Here is an 18,571-nt window from a genome sequence, read left to right as displayed (position 1 = left end):
AGTTTTGGAAAAATCCAAGTTTTATTAATGTGGGGGGCAAAAAATGCAGCTAAAATCGTTTTTAAGGCATACTGTAGTCTTAATTTGATTTAAGAGGCGTGGGACCTTTAACTGGAAAACCCCAACTTCCTGTTTTCCTTTGGCATAAACATAATGTGACAAAGTGGCCCATTCCTCAAAACGGTAAAGACAAGAGAACATGATTTTTTTTTTTTTAAATAGTGTTCCAAACCTGCTAAGAAGAGAAAGTGAAAAGAGAAAATAACTTTGTGATTAAACTTCATCTTATCTACGGTCAATCTAACAATTAAAACAGTTAATCCCGCTGAAAGCTTAAGTACCTTAGAGAAAAGGTCGAAACAACCCAGGCGGCTGACGATACAGTAGACCTCTGGGAGCCTTCGGCCTTTTCCGCTGGGCTATGGACAGACAGTACAAAATAAAATCACCTGATTTTAGAGCAATTCTCAGCCCCCAAATAAAAACAGTTCAAGAATTACAACAATTATTCAAATCCATTAAGTTGTTGTTTTTTTTTTTTCTTGGCTGAAGCAATAAAAATGTTTTAATTGGTGCACCAGAAGCAATGGATTTTATATAGATAACTCCATAACATTGAAAAACAAAACAGAGTTAGACGACGCTACAGAGACTTTATTTAAGCGTACCAGTAAACGGCGACAGTAGCCAAACCGTCTGCTCCCATCTTCACCGGTCAGTACAAATGAGAACGTCTCACTGTGGATGTAAAAAAAAAAAAAAAAGAGAGAACAAAGCAAAAAGATACAACCATGATAGTTTGAAAAGCCCTCAGGAAAAATTTGCACAGTGCAAACACAAAAACTCCATCGACCGTCCTGACATGAGAAGGTCTCTGCCAGTTTGGAGCAAATTGCGTATGTTTGGTCGCCTGTCAGTTGTTTTGGAACAGGTGATTATTATCCATTATCATAAAAAAACCAAAAAACACGTCATCGCTACTCAGAGCGGAGGTATCGCGTTACACAGGCCGTTTTAAACAGCGAACAGTGAGAGGTGATTCAGATGCAACACTCCAGGTGTTCGTATTTTCCTGTACCCTGTAGTTAAAGACAGATGGGTCACTTTGACAAGCTGCTCGGTCAGCTCTTTACTCCCCTCACAGCCAGGTAGTCATTAGCCCTCAAAACAGCTGAGCCGTTACCACTACAGTACACTAGGAAATTCCACAAAACACTATTGTGTTTTCTTTCTGATAATGCTGTTGCGGTGTGGCAGCACTCGGACTTGGACCGACCTGGGGAAGTTGTCGACCGGGGCCCAGTCTTTGGCGTCGGGGAAGCAGAACTGCGGGATGACCTTCAGCTGGTCCTCCGTCTCCCGCATGAACTTAAAACTCCTCTCAAGCTGAATGAAAGAGAAACAACAAGTCAAATCCATTACAAACAGTCTTTGCTGTATTTGTACAAGTGAATTATAATTCAGTCATGTCAATTCCATGTTAAGAAATTACTGCAACAAAATCACTAGTAGCACAGTTATTTGTCTCATTTTCTCTGGCTCTGTCCTTCTAAAAGTTTTTACAGGCCAGGTCTGGCAACCCCGATGAAAATCTTCTGGGGTGCCACTGGGACTAATATTGTCCCTGATGGTGAAAATTAAGCTCCTGGTTTCTCTCCCCCCCCTTTCATTACAGATAAGACAGCATTGTTTGAACAATCAGAATGTTTACAGAAAAATGCTTGAATCACTTTTTCATCCCCAGAATTTGGTGTTCAGTCGGAGTTTTCTTAGAATTCCCCAATAAGATAACCAAGCTGAGAAAACAATAAAACAAGCAGACAAAGGGTCACCATAGTCTCCCATACTCCTTTACCTTTAGAGGAAACTGCTGCGTGACTTCTGGCAGGTACGGGACTCCAGCTTTGGTCTTGTGGAGAGCAACAACGATGAAATATTCAAACAGTTTTCTCTCTTGTAACTCCATTAAATCCCTCTCCAAGGTCCGGTACCGGCCCGTCTGCCTCAGCATGGACTGCAGTGACACCAGGCGCTGGCTGTGAGCTGAAGGTGGGCAAAACTGTTTAATTCACTGAAATACATCCTGCTAGTCAAAATAAGTCAAAAGCACACTGTCGTCCAGTGTTTTGGTGCTAAATATGCAAAGGGGTGGCAAACAACTTTGAAATCAATCAATTCCATTTAAACCTCTATTGTGTGTATACAGACTGGTTTTATACACGAAGCGTGCAGAGAAATTCTCACCTTTTAGTTTCTCTTCGCTGTCACTTTCTGACTCGCTGTTCTCATCTGTCACAGAAGTAAAAGAAGAGACAAGAAGAGTAAAAAGACTGAAAATAGAAATCAAAGCATTTCATGTGGTTCAGTTAAATGAGTAATGATATGATAGATTTTATTACAGACTCAGAGTCCAGATTACATAAAAAGGAAAACAAAGACAATAAAAAACGCCTCCAGCCCTAGACAAAGATAGTCGTCTTCTAAGTAGCTTAGCCTAAAAAAATAGTTTGTCACAGAGAAAGAGACGGAGAGATCGAGATGTTTTGGATGACAAACTTTGACAAAACATTTTTAGATGAAAGTCTCACTAATGGAGACAAAATCAATTCTCTGTATTCTCTTTTAATTGATTCAGCAGCTGTGCATATTTCTGTAATTATTTTTGCTATTCTGGATGGTCAGGTTGGGTTTATGTCAGTTTTCTAAGTCCATGTGTCATTTTGTGTATTAGTATGACTTTATCTCACATGGTAGTATTTTTCTGATGTTTGGGAATACTGCTAGTGTGGCAATGGGATTTTAGGATTTTTATATTTAAAATGTTGCCTTTAGGCAACTAGAAATACATAAAAAGAGGTAGAACGACTAAGAAAAGCAACATCTTAGAAGAAGGTATATTCTAACTTTAGCTGCTTCATGTATACAAATTGTTTGGATATTTTTTGTACTGAAGCATAGCATACAACACAAATCTAAATGTAAACGTTCGTATGCAAGGATACAAGATAACATTATATCTTTCTACATCCCAATCAAAGTGGAACGGGGAAAAGAATAGAAACTTCACAGAGTAAGAATTGAAAATGCACTTCAATTAAGTTTTTTTTTTACACAAAGTCCTTGGAAATGTTTTCTTTGGCAGAAAACTAAAAGCAATTCTTTGAGTTTTCACAAACTTCTAATAAAGCAAATGAATATAAAAATATGCAACAAAGAAAAACGAAAAAATAGCCTTGCTTGAATGATTGAAGAAGGGGGTATTTTTATACGGGTTTCCTCCGCACGGTATTCAAAGGCTCACCTCTTCCTGAGCTGGACTCTGTAGACTGAGACACCTTCTTTGTGTGTTTCTTGCCTCTCCGTGCCTCAAAGATGGCGTTGATCTTCAGCACCATCTGTAATAGACAAAGAAAAGTTCACCTTTAACTTTGCGGAAGATAACTCAGGTTCCATGCCAAATCATGCTAATAATGCATTACTGAAGGCTTCTCCAACAAACCCAAAGAAAAAAAAAAAACAATCCTCCGGCATGCTTGTTACTCAGCCCCTGACAGAGGCATGAGTGGACCGGCTCAAAACCATTGCTTGGCCATAAATCATAGGTCATAAGCTTTGAGAGGGGCCTGCCAGGCTTCCATACCTTTGGGATTTTCCTTCGTCTACGATTGTAAGGGTCTCCAGAGAGACACGGGGTGTCGTCAGGGCTGCTGGGTGTTGAGGGGGGGCTGATGCGAGAGGGAGAAGAGAGGCCAGTGTCTCTGCAGGTCTTGCGCAGCTCTGGGACTTTGAAGCTTCGTCTCTCTGAGTTTTGCCTGTAGAAGCCAGGCTTGGACGGTAGCTGCTGGGGTAAGAGACATAAACGTATTCTACTGCTTGAGTAATTCAGGTATTTGTAGAAATGCACTGAAGGCGATCAGATACCTTAGTTGGAGTGTCAGGGACAGGCGAAGATGACACGGGTGAAACACATTTGCTTCCCACAAAGCTTCGCTCCAACTCGATGTCTTCGTAAGGGTTCTCCTTGCATGGTGGATCTTCAGAACACAGATTTACTTCATTCAATGGTAGGAAATTATATCTGGGTTCCACAACAAGATCAGAGCAGATGAGCACTCTTTATCAGCCGTGTTTGTACAGCCAGGTGATTCGTGCTCCGGCTGTCTCCAAAGAGACGATGCACTGACTCGTATGTTTCTGTGAAAAGACGTTTGAAGAGCTAATGCTAAATGTAGCTTCAAGTGCACCCCTGCAGATATGGAACAACAGAGTTTTGTAAATCAGCGACTCTTTGCTCTATCAATCTATCCACCAGATGTGAGCGCAGGCAAATAAAGACAGCCACTCAGTCAAGCCCTAATCTCTCAAAAGAAAAAAAAAAGTACAGTGCAGCGTTTTCCATATTGCTGGCTGATATGACCAACACATAAATCTTTGAGATCCATTACAGTGTGCTGTAAAAGCATTCATACCCCTGGAACTATCCCTTCATTTTGTTCATGACCTGCAATGGCAAACTTAAATGTATTGTATGTAATATACTGTTATAAGGTAATATAGGTCGACACAAATAAGTGATTAGTTGTAAAATGGAAGGAAAGATGAAACCGATAAAACCAGAAAAGAGTGGAGAGCCTTTGTATTCAGCCCCACTGAGTCAGTACTGTTCAGTTTAGACTTTGACTAGGCCACTCTTCTGACACTTGATTGATGTAACCCCTTTGTAGCTCTGGATATGTTCTTGTCCCACAGTCTCAAGTTTTCTTCAGGTCATCCACCTGAGCTGTGGATATCTGCAGCTCTTCCAGAGTTTAGGTGGACAGCCATGTCATGTTGGGGATGCAGTCTTGATTTCCTGATAATGATCTGAACTGCCATCTTGTAAAAACCAATGTTCTGTTCAACCACAGCAGTCTGTTGTGCTTGTGATGCAGAACAACAGGCAATGTTGACCTCTAGCTGTGGATTTGTTCTTTTTGTTTCACTCAGACCATAATTACGTACTTTTTGGGTTAATAAATGTAGTTTAAAAAGGACAAAATTGAATTTCTTTGGTTTTATTTAGACTGAATACAATTCTCCTTCACACGTTTCAGATTTTCCTCGTCAAGAGCGTAAAAACCACTCAGCAATTTCCCTCCACTTAAAAAAGAGAAAAGTTATTGGTAACACTTTATTTGACGGGTTGTGAATAAGACTGTCCTGACACTGTCATAAACATGACATAACACCCGTCATGAACATGAGTAAGTCTTCATGAATATTTATGACTGTTGTCAAAGTGTCATTCGGTAAATCATGACACTTTTAATACAAAGTTGACATTATTCATTAACCAAGAAATCATGACATAAATTTGTTATAAAAGTCCATCCATCCATTTTCTAGCACCCTTGTCCTTAGTGGGATCAGGAGGTGCTGGTGTCTATCTCCAGCTAACGTTCCGGGTGAGAGGCGGGGTTCACCCTGGACAGGTCGCCAGTCTGTCACAGGGCAACACAGAGACAGACAGAATAAACAACCATACACACACACTCACACCTAGGGAGAATTTAGAGAGACCAATTAACCTGACAGTCATGTTTTTACTGTGGGAGGAAGCCGGAGTACCTGGAGAGAACCCACGCATGCACAGGGAGAACATGCAAACTCCATGCAGAAAGACCCCGGGCCGGGAATCAAACCCAGGACCTTCTTGCTGCAAGGCAACAGAGCTACCAACTGCGCCACTGTGCAGCCCTTGTTATAAAAGTATGATTGATTAAACTTTCAAAATTATGTAGCTTTATGTTATTAAAGCTAAAGTTTAATCATTAATACTTTTATAACTAATGTATGACAGATCATGATTTCTTGGTTAATGTCAAGTTGTCATAACAAAGACATTTTGAATAATGTCAACTTTATATTAAAAGTGTTATAATTTACCAAATGTCATAAATATTCATGAAGACTTGCTCATGTTCTTGACAGGTGTTATGTTTATGATGGTGTCACGACAGTCTTATTCACAACCCGTCAAATAAAGTGTTACCAAGTTATTTTTAGAGGAATAAGAACATGGAACTCCCTTCCTTTATCTGTTTTAAATGCAACACAAGCTAGAGCTTTTAAAAGAACCCTGTTTAATTATGTTCTGTCAAAGTGTAATAACTATACATTTACAAATCAATATGCTATGTTGCTAATGTTTTGTAATAAATGTATTTTTATGATGTGGACCCAAGGCAAAGTAGCCATTGTCATGGCAATGGATAACGTGTATCCAAACAAACTACATTTTGTTAGATTACAATAAACACATTGAAGAGTGAGGTTGAGATGTGATAACATGAGGCAGTTTAAGGAAATGTGCATGTATATGCAAGACACTGATCAGTTTAAACAGTTCAGATGAGAGAACAATTTAAAGCCTCTCGCCTGGAAGTTTTCTGCTCTCGGTTTGAAGAAACTGACATGTCAAAGTTTAAAGTGCGTTTACAGGATACTCTGAGGGTGGAGAAAACCCAAATAACTTACTTAAATATTTAAATAACTTAAATAACTGCTTAAACTTTCCATATCTCTGCCTTCTTGAGCTGCTTTTGGATAGACAGCCGAGTTGAGTTACCCAAGAGATGCTGGTTAGCCTCAACGTGACACTGTGCACGTTATGAACAAACAATGCTGCAGACGATTCAAAATAGCTTGCAGCATAAATTTAACCAAAGTTGATTAATCATTGCCAGCAAACCAGCTCCTGTTGGACATTACTTACGCAGATGAAACCCAAAGTGAACAAATCGTGTTTAATCCAGGAATCCACACCGTCCAATCAAAGCAGACGATCTCATATAACACTGATACTACTGTACGCTGAGAAGTTAAACAGGCTCTTGGTGGGGTTGCCACAATACTGAAGACGATAAACAGGGAACATGTAGTTTAATAAAGAAGAAACGACATGGCTGTAAATTAAAATTGGAGCAGCAAATTAAACAGAGCTAAAGACAGTTAATCTTTCTCATCATGTCTGCTGCTGACCTGAAGTAGATTCATGCACAATACTGCACAGATTTGACCTTGATTAAGATTACTTTGGATAAAATACTGCAGTGCATCTAAATACAAAAGAATGGATAAACAAAAGCCCACAATGTTGATGTTGTTTCAAATCTAAATTGATTCTTACGCTGCCTTGTTCGTATGGTAATACTTTGAAGTCAGATGCTAAACAGCAGACGTTTCATATTTAACACTGTGCCAGATTTCACTAGGTTAAGAGGGGGAAAAAATAGGTGTTATAGCAATTATTTACCCATTATGTCTTCGTAGACATTCTCTTCTGATAAAGTGCATGTGAGGCCCAGTTTGGACTGAGCATACCAGTCCACCCGACTGCTTTCCGTAGACGACTGCAGAAGGTCCTCAAACTCATAGGACTTCCTGTTGGATAAAGAAGCACGAAGACTGTCATTTATTTTAAATGAACAACTCTCCAAACAGCTCGGTGTGTCAAGTTCAGACTTTTTGAAAATACTGCCATTTGGTAGATTTCGGTCCATCTAGTGTAAATGCTAACGGATTGCGCTAATGACACTCTTTGAGGTGGAAGTAGTTGTACAGAGTTAAGGCTCAAAGTTGGCTACTTTCAGCGTCAGTCGGGTGTTTATACATCTTCTTTTCAAATGGCTTATTCCGCTTTTTGTGGTTCCCCTGACTTAATTTTCAATCTACTCCAAAATGTTGGCCATTTACTCATTCGTTTGAAGAGACTTCGCGCTTTCAACATATAGCAAACAGGCTAAACATATGGTAATAAAGGTTTATTTTTTTTTGTTTTCAGCTTCTCATTGTTATCGAACATGCTGAATTTACAAATCTATTATAGAAATCTCAGAGTAGGTTCCTATATTCTCGTGGGTCGAATGAGTGATGCAGTGATGATGTATGTATTGTATGACCAGCCTGCTGCAGGATTTGAACAAAGAAATTATTTGAATGCCATTTTTCCAACGTCTTAAAGATTTGACTAAGGAATCTGAAAATGGCTAGAAAAATCAGACTGAGCATCTCTAATACTTGCAAAAACTCAAATCTAATCATAATGAACGTCAAAACACATGTCAAAGTGTCGTACAGTCCAAAATAATATGTGACAACCACAAACCATAATATATTTTCTTTTTTTTGGATTTTATGGGGTAGAAAAACACAAAGAACACGACACATGGTTTTCAAATATTTTTTTTTCCAACAGTTAAAAATCTGAAAAGTGTGGTGTCACTTTCCTCTTTGCAGTTTTTTGAACGGCAAAAAAAAAAGTGTAGCAGAAAACTACACACAGACCATTCCCACCTTTAAAAACAGTTTTGGTAGCATCATGTTGCAGTGATGCTGGTCTTCGACAGGGACTAGAAGCTGATACATACAGCTTGTACCTCTCTGGCTGTATGCCAGAGAGGTACAACTGAATGGTTTAGATCAAAGCATATTTATGAATTCAAATGGACAAGTCACAATCTAATGGAGGATTTTCTGTAAGACTGGAAAATGTATGTTTTCTGTCCAGTCAGACTGAGCTTGAGCTATTTTGCAAAGAAGAGTTGTCAAAAAAAGAAAGGTCTGCCACCAGATCTGGAAAACTGGTAGGGACATACAGTACCAACAAAAAATTTCAGCTGCAATTGAAGTAGAAGGTAATTCTATAAATAATTTAATTAATTAAAAATTTTTTGTGTATAACTGTGGTTTTAAAATGACAAAATAGAAAATGAATACTTTTGCAACATAAGGTCCATTTCTCTGTGACTGAACACGTATTTTAATGTCAACCTTTGTTTAACTCTCTGTTTACCTCCTAGTTCATTAAGTGCTTTTGCCATCACATTCGGTTTTTAAACCTCTTGAACCAGAAACGGGTATTTTAACTTTCTCAAAGGCATACATCTTTGTACCCCTGTATCAGTGGACACTCATGAGGGAGACAGTCTGACCAAACAAAAGGTTTGACACAGCGGATTTGAGCGAGCAAGTCCTCCACATATGGTATGGAATGTAAAAGATCCAAGGCCAAACAGAAATGCAAGCCACTGAACAATAGATGTGATCCAATACTGCTACAGCCACATTGTTTTCTGGTTTCTCTGCACAGCTCTCTTTATTTGATTGCAAATACTGTGGAGTTGTTTAGGATTCTAGATCAGATTCCCTTAATTTACCTTTAGAAAAGTCAACCTCTGCAGAAAGGAGTTCTAGGAAGAAAGATGTTTGTAGCAACCAAGTGAGTTGCACAACCATTTTCACCAGGAAGGCTAAAATTTGAATGCAGTATTGTTTAAGTAATTCTGTCCTACTGAAAGTCCTCTAAAGTTTATATGCTTTTGATGTCCTGGAACGAGTGCATTCCTCAAATCCAAGAACTGAGCTCATTTTGAGGGATGATATTTGAAAACAGAATGCTGCAACATTTCAATTACAGTGAAGGTGACGGACTGAAATGTACCACGGATCTGGATGGATGGTGAATGGAACCATATAGAGCAGTGGTTCCCAAAGATTTTCTTCTGGGCTCCCCCAGTGGTTCCCAAAGATTTTCTTCTGGGCTCCCCCAGTGGTTCCCAAAGATTTTCTTCTGGGCTCCCCCAGTGGTTCCCAAAGATTTTCTGGGCCCCCCTATGGATTACAATAAAATCCCCCCCCAAAAAAAATGTAATAAATAAATCAACACATCGGCACACACGTCGTTGAACCAGACATAAACCTATACACATATCTTGTTTTCAAACTCCACTGAAGTTTATTTCACACTTCAGGTTGCAACAACACAAGCTACAAACCATCTTTACAGTGAAACCCTTTTGTGTAACTGTGTTTTTTTTTTTTCATTCATCCATAGCACTTCCTGCGCCCCCCTGCAATGACACTGCGCTCCCCCTAACTTTGGGAACCACTGATATAGAGAGACCGATTAACCTAACAGTCATTGTTTTTTGGACTGTGGAAAGAAGCCAGAGTATCTGGAGAGAACAAACGCAAGCTCAGGGAGAACATGCAAACTTCATGCACATTCCAACCCAGGCTGCAAGGCAGCTACTTGCACCACTGGCTTTGGACATATAGACAGAATATTTTTGCCTTTTTTTCTTGGCAAAACAGTTCAAGCTTTGTCAGTTTTGATGAAGAGTATCTGAACACAGACATTCAAAAGGATTAGGCCTGGATTTTGACAGGGACAATGATGGGTTTTAGACACATAAGTTTAATTTCTTGCTCCTCTAACCAGAGCACCATCTAGAAGAAGGTTCCCTGTTTGCTGTACATGGCTTGCGGCAGAATGCGACTAGATCTGACTCCCTTTCTACAACGACTGTCTTCTTGTCACTCTTGTGAAAACCAGATCTTTGGAGTGCAACTGATTCTCCCAGCTGTGCCGTGGATCTCTGCAGCTGCTCCAGAGTTATCGTGGACCTGTGGACTGCTTCATTGATTGTGGATGGTCATTTCATTGTAGGTTTGCAGTTGCATCAAACTCTCTCCATTTTTTGGATGGGAAATGATGAAACAAAGTTTGATTTTTAGACTTCTGAAAGTTCTTTTGGTAACATTTTATTTGAAGGGGTGTTCATAAGACATGACATTGTCGTAAACATGACATAGCACCTGTCATGAACATGAAGGAGTCTTTATGAATATTTATGACAGTGTCATGTCAGTCTTATGTACACCTCTTCAAATAAAGTGTTACCGTTTTTTTAATGGGTACATTGAGTGACTTTCAAGCTATGTTAGAATGTAAAGCACAATCTCAGGTGGGCGTAATAAGGTCTAGATTGGATATCTGCAGCTGGAGATAGTCTCTGGTTCTTTGCACAAGCTTACCTGTTATTGCTGTCCCGGGCTCTGTCAACCCAAGGTCTTCTGCAAACCCCTGGAGGAGGGCATGTGGGTAGAGGTGGGGGAGGAATAGTGGGCAGCGGAGGCAGGGTCCTCTTCGCCTTTCCAAAGCAAGGACTTGAACCCGTAGATTGTGTGTGATGCTGGAAAGTTCTTTGAGGTTTAGGTAAGGGGTTTATAGAAGGAGCACCGGGCTCACAGTATTCGTTCTCAGATTCCCCGTCCCTTCTCCTCTGCAACCCACTGGGTCGAGCCTTGTCAAAAGTCCCAAAAATAGGCTCATTGGCCTTCTTCTCTGCCATCTCCAACTCCTCCTTTGATGGGGGACAGAAGTAATTCCCTGGAAATGCCAGTGACGGCTTATGGGGAACTTCCTTCGTGGCTTTCTCCAGTTTTTTGACATGAGTCAAAACTGTTTTCTTGTCTTGGAGTTCAGTAGGCTTATTAGCAAAACACTTCTCAGCGTTTGCTGGGCCGTCTGGATATTTAGGGCTCAAATCCCCACATTTTTTGAGATTTTCTTTCCCTGAGTCTTGCCTCTCCCAGCTAGCAAACCTCTTGCTGTCTGTCCGTTGGACGTCTGAAGCTTTGGATTCCTTTTTCCTCACAATGTCAGCTTCCTTCTGCGTTGTGCTAAGAAGACATGTTCCTGTAGCAGCCACATGGGAGGACTCCTTTTTGCCTTCCCACTGGGATATTTTATCACGGATGCTGGCAGTCCTGGCTCCCGCTGAGCTCTTGCTGTGGCTCAGTCCGTTTTCCATGTTGGGGATTTGTGATTCCTTCGTGGTGGCAGCTCTCCTTTTAGTCAGCATGGTGTCAGGACCTAAGGTGTCACTGAGAGCGTGCCTCTCGTCTCTGTCCCCTGGTAACCCGCACACCTCTGAAGGCTGGGGCACCACAGATGATGGCGCCTCCCCAACCTTTAAGCCACAGCACTGGAGCCTTGAAAAGACATGAAAAGAAAATTGAATGCAGACTATGAAAAGCTTCAACAATTTGAATAGTAATCATTCTGTATGGAGATGCACCAAGAAATTAGTCGGTGTCCAGAATCAAACGTTTGTTGTGTTTTTTTTTAGCTCGATTGGCCCTGACTGGTGACCAGTAGTTCGCAAGCTCAAAGATAGAATCTAGTATATGAAAAAAATACCACTGTCATCACACACACACACACACACACACACACACACACACACACACACACACACACACACACACACAGAACAAAACACATACTGACCACCGGCCATACGGGAAACCTCCCAATGGCCAAGCTGCCCCTCTATAAATGGCTGCACTGACAAATACTTGTACATACTGTTCATATTACCCTTTATCATTTTTCCTCTAATGTTTAGATATTTATACTTAATGTTGGGACTCCCTAAGTGCTAGAAGTCAAAGTCAAATTCCTTGTTTATGCACATAATCTTGGCCAATAAAGCTTTTTCTGGTTCTGTTTCGGATCACAGTAACTTGGTTTGAGGTTCAAATTATTTTCTTTAAGTTGCAGCACTTTGATTTTAAAGTTATCAGAGTATGCAACTCCTTATATTTTAGTCAATTTTTTCACGTGATTAGAAGATAAAAACATTTAAAGTTTTAGTACACTCAATATCTAAAAGTATCTTTCGGAGACAGACAATGTGGCGGTTACTGAATTTGGTGCAATGCTCCTGTCTCTGTCGGTCTGGGTACCAGGCCTGTCCCACTACACGTGCTGTCTGAGGCCTACTTTCTTCTTTCAACAAATGGTCTAATCCTTGTGTCTCTGCATGTGATTGGCCTCATAATCTGCCTTTTAAATTACAATGAATTCAATTAAATATTTGTCTTCCCCAAAGGGAGGCGTCTTCCCTCCTTTGCTACAGAGAGTTGTGTCTTGGCTCATTCGTGAATGGCATATAACTAATGTAAAAACTGAATGAAATGCAGCAAAGCTGGACTGGAGGTTTTATATAGATGAACTACACCCACACTAGATGTGAAACATCAAACGTAGCCCGAATTTTCTGAATCATTCTGAATTGTCTGAATGCTTAGGCTGCCGGACATTTCCGACAATAATTTGGAGAAGTACATTCTGTCGCCAGTGACTCACACAACCTGGTTGGTTAAGAAGTGTGCCTGTGGCCTACAGAAAGGAAGATTTTGGCTGTTTTTGGTAGCAAGGTAAGAATTTTCCTTTAAAAGGCTTTTGTAGCATTATTAGTTTTTATTGAATCGTAGCTCAGAAGTGGAGGACACGCAGTAAATGGTCCAAGAATCAAACCTGGGACAGATGTTTCAAGCAGCTTTTCTTTGTCCCGTCTTTCTCAGCTAATTACATCTACTGGCTACTAATTTTCAATTTGAAAAGCTGAAAGTCGTCTGTAAGCTACACTGCAGTGAGCCTCAACTCAACATGTACCCAGTCTGTCCTAAACAATAAAACGGAAAGATACTATCTATATATATATTTTTTTTGAAAATGTATGTGCATAGGGTAAGACATTATTTTGGAGAGGTTTAAGTTTTGAAAATAGATGCCCAGCTCACATCACTTGTGATTGACCGGTAGAATAAGACTTTTCTCTTGAACTTCTTATGAAAACCAGACCGTATTCGGTGTTCGCCTTATCAATTTCTCTTCAGTCCAAGTTGCAATCATGCTCATCAAATGATGCAATTTTTCATATTTTTTACAACAGCCCAAAAAATTTATTTTGCTGAAAAAACTACACAGTGAAAACTGAATTTGAACCCAGCCACTAAATTCTGATCGGCACAGCTATAATTGGTTTTAGAGATTAGATTCAGCATGCAGAGTAAAACAAATACTCCTCACACACCCTAAAAGAAATTTTTAAAGACTTTCACAATTACAACAGCTTCACAGGGTAAATAAAACACTTATAAAAAGAGGCTGTTTCAGCTGCGAGTCAGTCCCGGAGCGTCACCGGGTTATGACAGTTTGAACTCCGGGTTTGAGGGTCAAAGTTTATGAGCTACACACACAGCTATTTATGGAGTGGAGACAAAGTATGCAAAAAAAAAAGAAAAGAAAAGGTGGGGGTTGGGGAGCAGAGGCCCAAGTGTAGACATGCATCTCTCCTTTTCTTCTTCTCAACCCATAAAGCTCAGTTTTGGCTCAAAGCCTATCAAATGCTTCCCACCAACAAATGGAGGAAAGGCGGACTTGCTGATTGAGTTTTGATGACATTGCTAAATTAGACATCCAACAGTTGTGTAATCTAGAGGAAATCTGAATAGAGAGTTGAAGAGATTGAGAACTCAAATTTCCTTGTTCTTTGCGAAGACAAAAGCTGCTGACGAGACATGACTAAAAAAGGGAATTTAAATAACTTTCTTCTTTGCATTAGGTTTTTAAACTGTGGCCACATTCATTTTCCTCTTTCAATATATGCTAGTAGCAACAGGGAAGAAAAAAAAAACTAGGTCAAACAAAAAAGACAAGTAAAACAGGGGAAATGGGATAGAATGTGACAAAGGATTGTCCATATATTAAATGTTGTGTTAAAGACAGAATCAAATTGTATGGATTTAAAAAATGTGTCCATGTCTAACAGGGCACCAAAGACAACAGATGTGGGCTTTGAAGGATGCAGTAAGGTAATGGTTCATTGAGACACAAAAACACTGCATAATGACTACAGCAAAAATTAAAGAGGGGACTTTATATAGGAGCGATAGAGGCACTGGACAGCATTAGCAGGAATTAACCAACAGTAGCCAACCAGCAGACTGATAATGCAGCCCTCGTCTCCTCTCCGGCTCTGCCTTTGTTTTACTGAAAACTTTAAGGAACAGGGACATTTACAGCTATCCTAAGATTAATTCAAAAGGTTGAAGATAGCTACGATAACCTTTAAGATCTTTGTTATTCCTGAAAAGCTGTGCTCTTGATTGGCTTCCTTAGTCTTTAAAGCTGCAATAGATAACTTTTATGAAAATATATTTATTACATATTTGTTAAAACTGTCACTATATCCTGAGAACATGAGACAGGATACAAAAAAATCAAATAAAATCAAGCTCCTCTGCCTCCTTATGGTCCTAAAGCCAGCTGCAGAAATACACCACTCGGTCAAAAACAACCAATCAGAGCAAGGGAGAGAGCAGCATGGACTAAAGTAGACTGACAGCCTGGGACCTTGCTGCTCGCTCTGATTGATTGTTTCTGATCAAGCAGTGTGTTTCTGCAGCTGGCTTTAGGACCATAAGGAAGCAGAGGAGTTTGATTTTGTGTGAACATAAAGTGTTACTTTTCTTCCTTTTTTTTTTATATAAAATAATTAACATAAATAATTGAATCTTGAAAGTATGACTGACTACAGATTTTACTCCCTCTTTCTGTATAGACAGCTAAAATTAGAAATGCTCATCAATCTCCCTCCACAAAACTTCATCCCAAAGTATCAGGGCACACTTCCTACCTACCACGAATGTTTCCTAGGGTCCTTTTTTTGTTTGTTTGTTGTTTTTTTTACAGGGGCACATATTTTATTCTGATACATGTACTGGAATAAATACTGTGAAAAGGTTCTCAGAATCTGAAGCACCTACCCGTTGACTGATTGGTAAATACAGTTGTCAGTGTTTGCACAGAGCAGCAGGGCCCTTCCGCCGGTCATGGTGCTAACAGCTGGCATCCTGAACACACAAAGACAGAACATGTCAGACGGTATCATGGAGCTGCATGAAGGGCAAGGTTCTTGAAAGAAACAACATGTAAATAGGGGACATTTGGTTCGTTGGAAACACAGCATGAACCATTTATTCAGCAGACAATGGCATGCTGTGCCTTACAAAAAGATGGAATCTTTTTATATTTTTCCTCATCACAAAGGCAAACTTTGTTGTAATCCGTTGCTTTTTCATGTGATAGACCAAAGCAAAGTAATTATGAAGTGGAAAGAACTTTTTTTTACAAGCATTTTACTATTTTGCTAATGAAAATCTGACTCTATTTACTAATTAGGTGACAATTGAAGGCAACTTGTTGTATTGGGTTTTATTTAAGGGAATCAAAATAACGGGAGCTGAATACAAATGCAGACTGCATTGCATCATTCTCCTTCCACTGACATAAAATTAAACTAAACACAATAAAGTTTCTGGTTGTAATGTCACAGAATCAGGTGTGTTGGTATTTGGGTGATGCACTGTAATTATATGGAATTATAACAACATGAATGGGAGGTACGATTGGTGCCATTACCTTTATTGCCCATTGTGCTGCTGTTACCATGACAGATTTCTTAAACTAACATAATGAAAAGACATTTTTGAAAAGGTCCCTTCATTTGACATGTGCTTTCCAGCTTTTGATTTATTTTTGACTTTCTTTTTTTGCCAAGCAAGTATATGGCACTAAGTGTAAGACAAGATGCTCAAAAAGGAATTAAAAGATGAGCTGAATGTGAGATCCAAATAAAGCTGACTTGGGCTAAAAAAAAAAAGAAACTGGTAGGGAGCAGGAAAAAAAAATCCTTGTTCTACCAAAATCAAGGGATACGGCAGAGAACCATGTGGTATTTAAGCATTTACTCTGCGGTAAACGCACACAGATTCACATTAGTGCTTTGTAATCTTACAGAGAATTCAAAACACGCCTACATGTTTGCATTGCAGTCCCACACAGAGCTTGCCAAGAATCCATATGCCGGTCCAGCGAATGGATTTTATGTGTGTGACTTTTTCCAGATGTGTCGAGATACTTTGCAGGGTACTTTCAGGCTGTTAAACATTTCCTGAGCACTGCCAGGCCCAGATCCCCCTCTCTGTCTTTTTTTTCTCTCTAAACCTGCAATAGCCGACCCTGACACTTCCCTTCCTGCACTTTTAACTATTTAGGGAATGTGGCCCTAATTCCTCTGATCGTTGTCCCGACTGGTAAGAGTTCAGACACTAATGATGCTCAGAGTTTTGGACTTGTGCTATTATCCACAATAAAGGGACAGTCCAGATCTTGCCTGTCATATTTTACCTTTTGTCTTTTCTTCCAGCTCAAGTTATTCATTCGTTTGTCTTTGCCCCATAAGTCCAAGGCCAAGCCGCTGCGGAGGGAAGAAAATGGAGAAGGAAGGCTTGCGTCAAGCATTCACTGGGCCTGCAGGCCAAAATTATTTTCAGCTGTGAGCCAAGTGGGGGTCACATGTTTGAGGAGAAACATCAACCACTTTTTTTTTTCCTTCTTCCCTCCCCAACTGATTATTTTTTCTTTCCACAAATGTAACACAGAACCCAAGAACAGAGATCTAGCATGGAAAAAGACTGAAAACAAGGACTATGAATAATGTATAATACCCGCCAGTTGTTTTATTAAAATGTTAAAAATGTGTTGTTTTATTGTTTTTTTCCCCCAGTGTTGAGATCAGAAATATAGGAAGGAAGGAAGGAAGGAAGGAAGGAAGGAAGGAAGGAAGGAAGAATGGCAGTGGGTTGGGGGTGTCCTTAGGGTTAGCCTGTCTCCAAGAGAAAGGGAAGATTGGAAAGACGGATGAGAGGGACAGGCCTTGTCAAAACTAAAGAGGAAAGGGGATAATGCAAAGAATAATAAAAGTATACTGTTGCAGTGAAAAGTGCTGGCTTTTAGGATGTCCTGTCATTATTTAGAAACCTTCAGTCCAAACAGAAAAAGCATCTCAGTGGCGATTTCAGTTTCATTGAAAGGTAATTTTCACACGTTTCCTGACTTTCTGTCATCATCAACATATCTCCAACTTGACAGAAAACGACAATTGCATATGCACATCTTTAAATTTGACATCAGAAGGTCTTCAGCATCCCGTTACTCAGGAAACATTTTTAAAATGGGGGGAACAATAGCCTTTTTGTCTCCTTGAGCTATTAGCAACAATTGTCAACGCCAACCCCCCAGAGCAACATGTCCATCATAACAATACAGAGGCCGAGGGAAGCCATCTGCTGAGGCCAATAAAAACATCATGGGAAACTGGGACCTCAGGACTTCTACCTGTCCCCCATCCTGCCCCTTCGAACTGCCCTGTGAGGTAAGACAGGAAATGGAAGAGGTATTATTATTATTATTATTACTATTAACAGCAGTGGGATGGCTGGGAAAACAGCTGAAAATATCTTAAGAATCTCAATTACTTTCTAACATTAAACTTTTTTTCTGATTGTAATCCAAGGAAACATTTCAGTTTATAACCCAAGTTAAACTCAAGAAATCTCATGTTGCCTCTAGAGTTGTTGGTGAAACTGAGATGAATTAACTCATGACCTCAAATGGAAGACAAACTAATTCTAAGGAAAGAAAGCCTAAAGAGAAGGCCTTAACGTCAATAATGACAAACTACGCACTAAGATAGTTTCAACAAATACAAAGATTACACTGGGTTACAAAAAATATTCTTTGGAAGTTGTCTATGTTTTTTCAACTGAATTAGGACTATTTTCCGCCGCTGAATCCAAAAATGACATCCATCTCTCTCAATCAGGTCAGCTTTTTATTCTAATTGGATTTAGATCAATCCAATCTTCTAACTAAATTGATTACATTTTGTGACATTATCAACTCATTTTCGTTAATATTTCTCATCAAGATAAGGTTTTAGGAGAAAATATGTTTTCAAACAGCGTGTATAAATGAAATGTTACAAACTTGGATTTCTGTAAACTGAATAATAAACACTTATATTATGAGGGTAAGTACATGTAAAGTGAACAT

The 18,571-nt window shown here is 39.6% G+C and overlaps 1 protein-coding gene across 3 annotated transcripts in view; it reads right to left on the bottom strand.

Annotated features, from left to right (window-relative positions):
- dennd2a (DENN domain containing 2A) overlaps window positions 1–18,571 on the bottom strand; it is a 42,789-nt gene that overhangs the window by 7,156 nt on the left and 17,062 nt on the right. The window contains exons 2-12 of one of the 3 annotated variants that reach the window (XM_023350753.1): window positions 15,442–15,528; window positions 10,858–11,817; window positions 7,295–7,422; window positions 3,922–4,034; window positions 3,641–3,841; window positions 3,302–3,395; window positions 2,245–2,289; window positions 1,856–2,043; window positions 1,277–1,386; window positions 669–738; window positions 342–419 (exon numbers count right to left, since the gene is read on the bottom strand). In XM_023350753.1, coding sequence (XP_023206521.1) covers window positions 342–419; window positions 669–738; window positions 1,277–1,386; window positions 1,856–2,043; window positions 2,245–2,289; window positions 3,302–3,395; window positions 3,641–3,841; window positions 3,922–4,034; window positions 7,295–7,422; window positions 10,858–11,817; window positions 15,442–15,527 — 2,073 coding nt within the window. In that variant the 5' untranslated portion in view covers window position 15,528. Of the gene's footprint in view, window positions 1–341; window positions 420–668; window positions 739–1,276; window positions 1,387–1,855; window positions 2,044–2,244; window positions 2,290–3,301; window positions 3,396–3,640; window positions 3,842–3,921; window positions 4,035–7,294; window positions 7,423–10,857; window positions 11,818–15,441; window positions 15,552–18,571 lie in introns of those variants that run through there. The other 2 variants (XM_023350759.1, XM_014475198.2) reach the window with 2 other exon arrangements.

This window comes from Xiphophorus maculatus, chromosome 2, assembly GCF_002775205.1.
Source record: "Xiphophorus maculatus strain JP 163 A chromosome 2, X_maculatus-5.0-male, whole genome shotgun sequence".
In the NCBI taxonomy this organism is placed as follows: Eukaryota; Metazoa; Chordata; class Actinopteri; order Cyprinodontiformes; family Poeciliidae; genus Xiphophorus; species Xiphophorus maculatus.
Note: the sequence above shows the minus strand (reverse complement) of the source record. Positions and strands in the feature narration are given on the sequence as shown.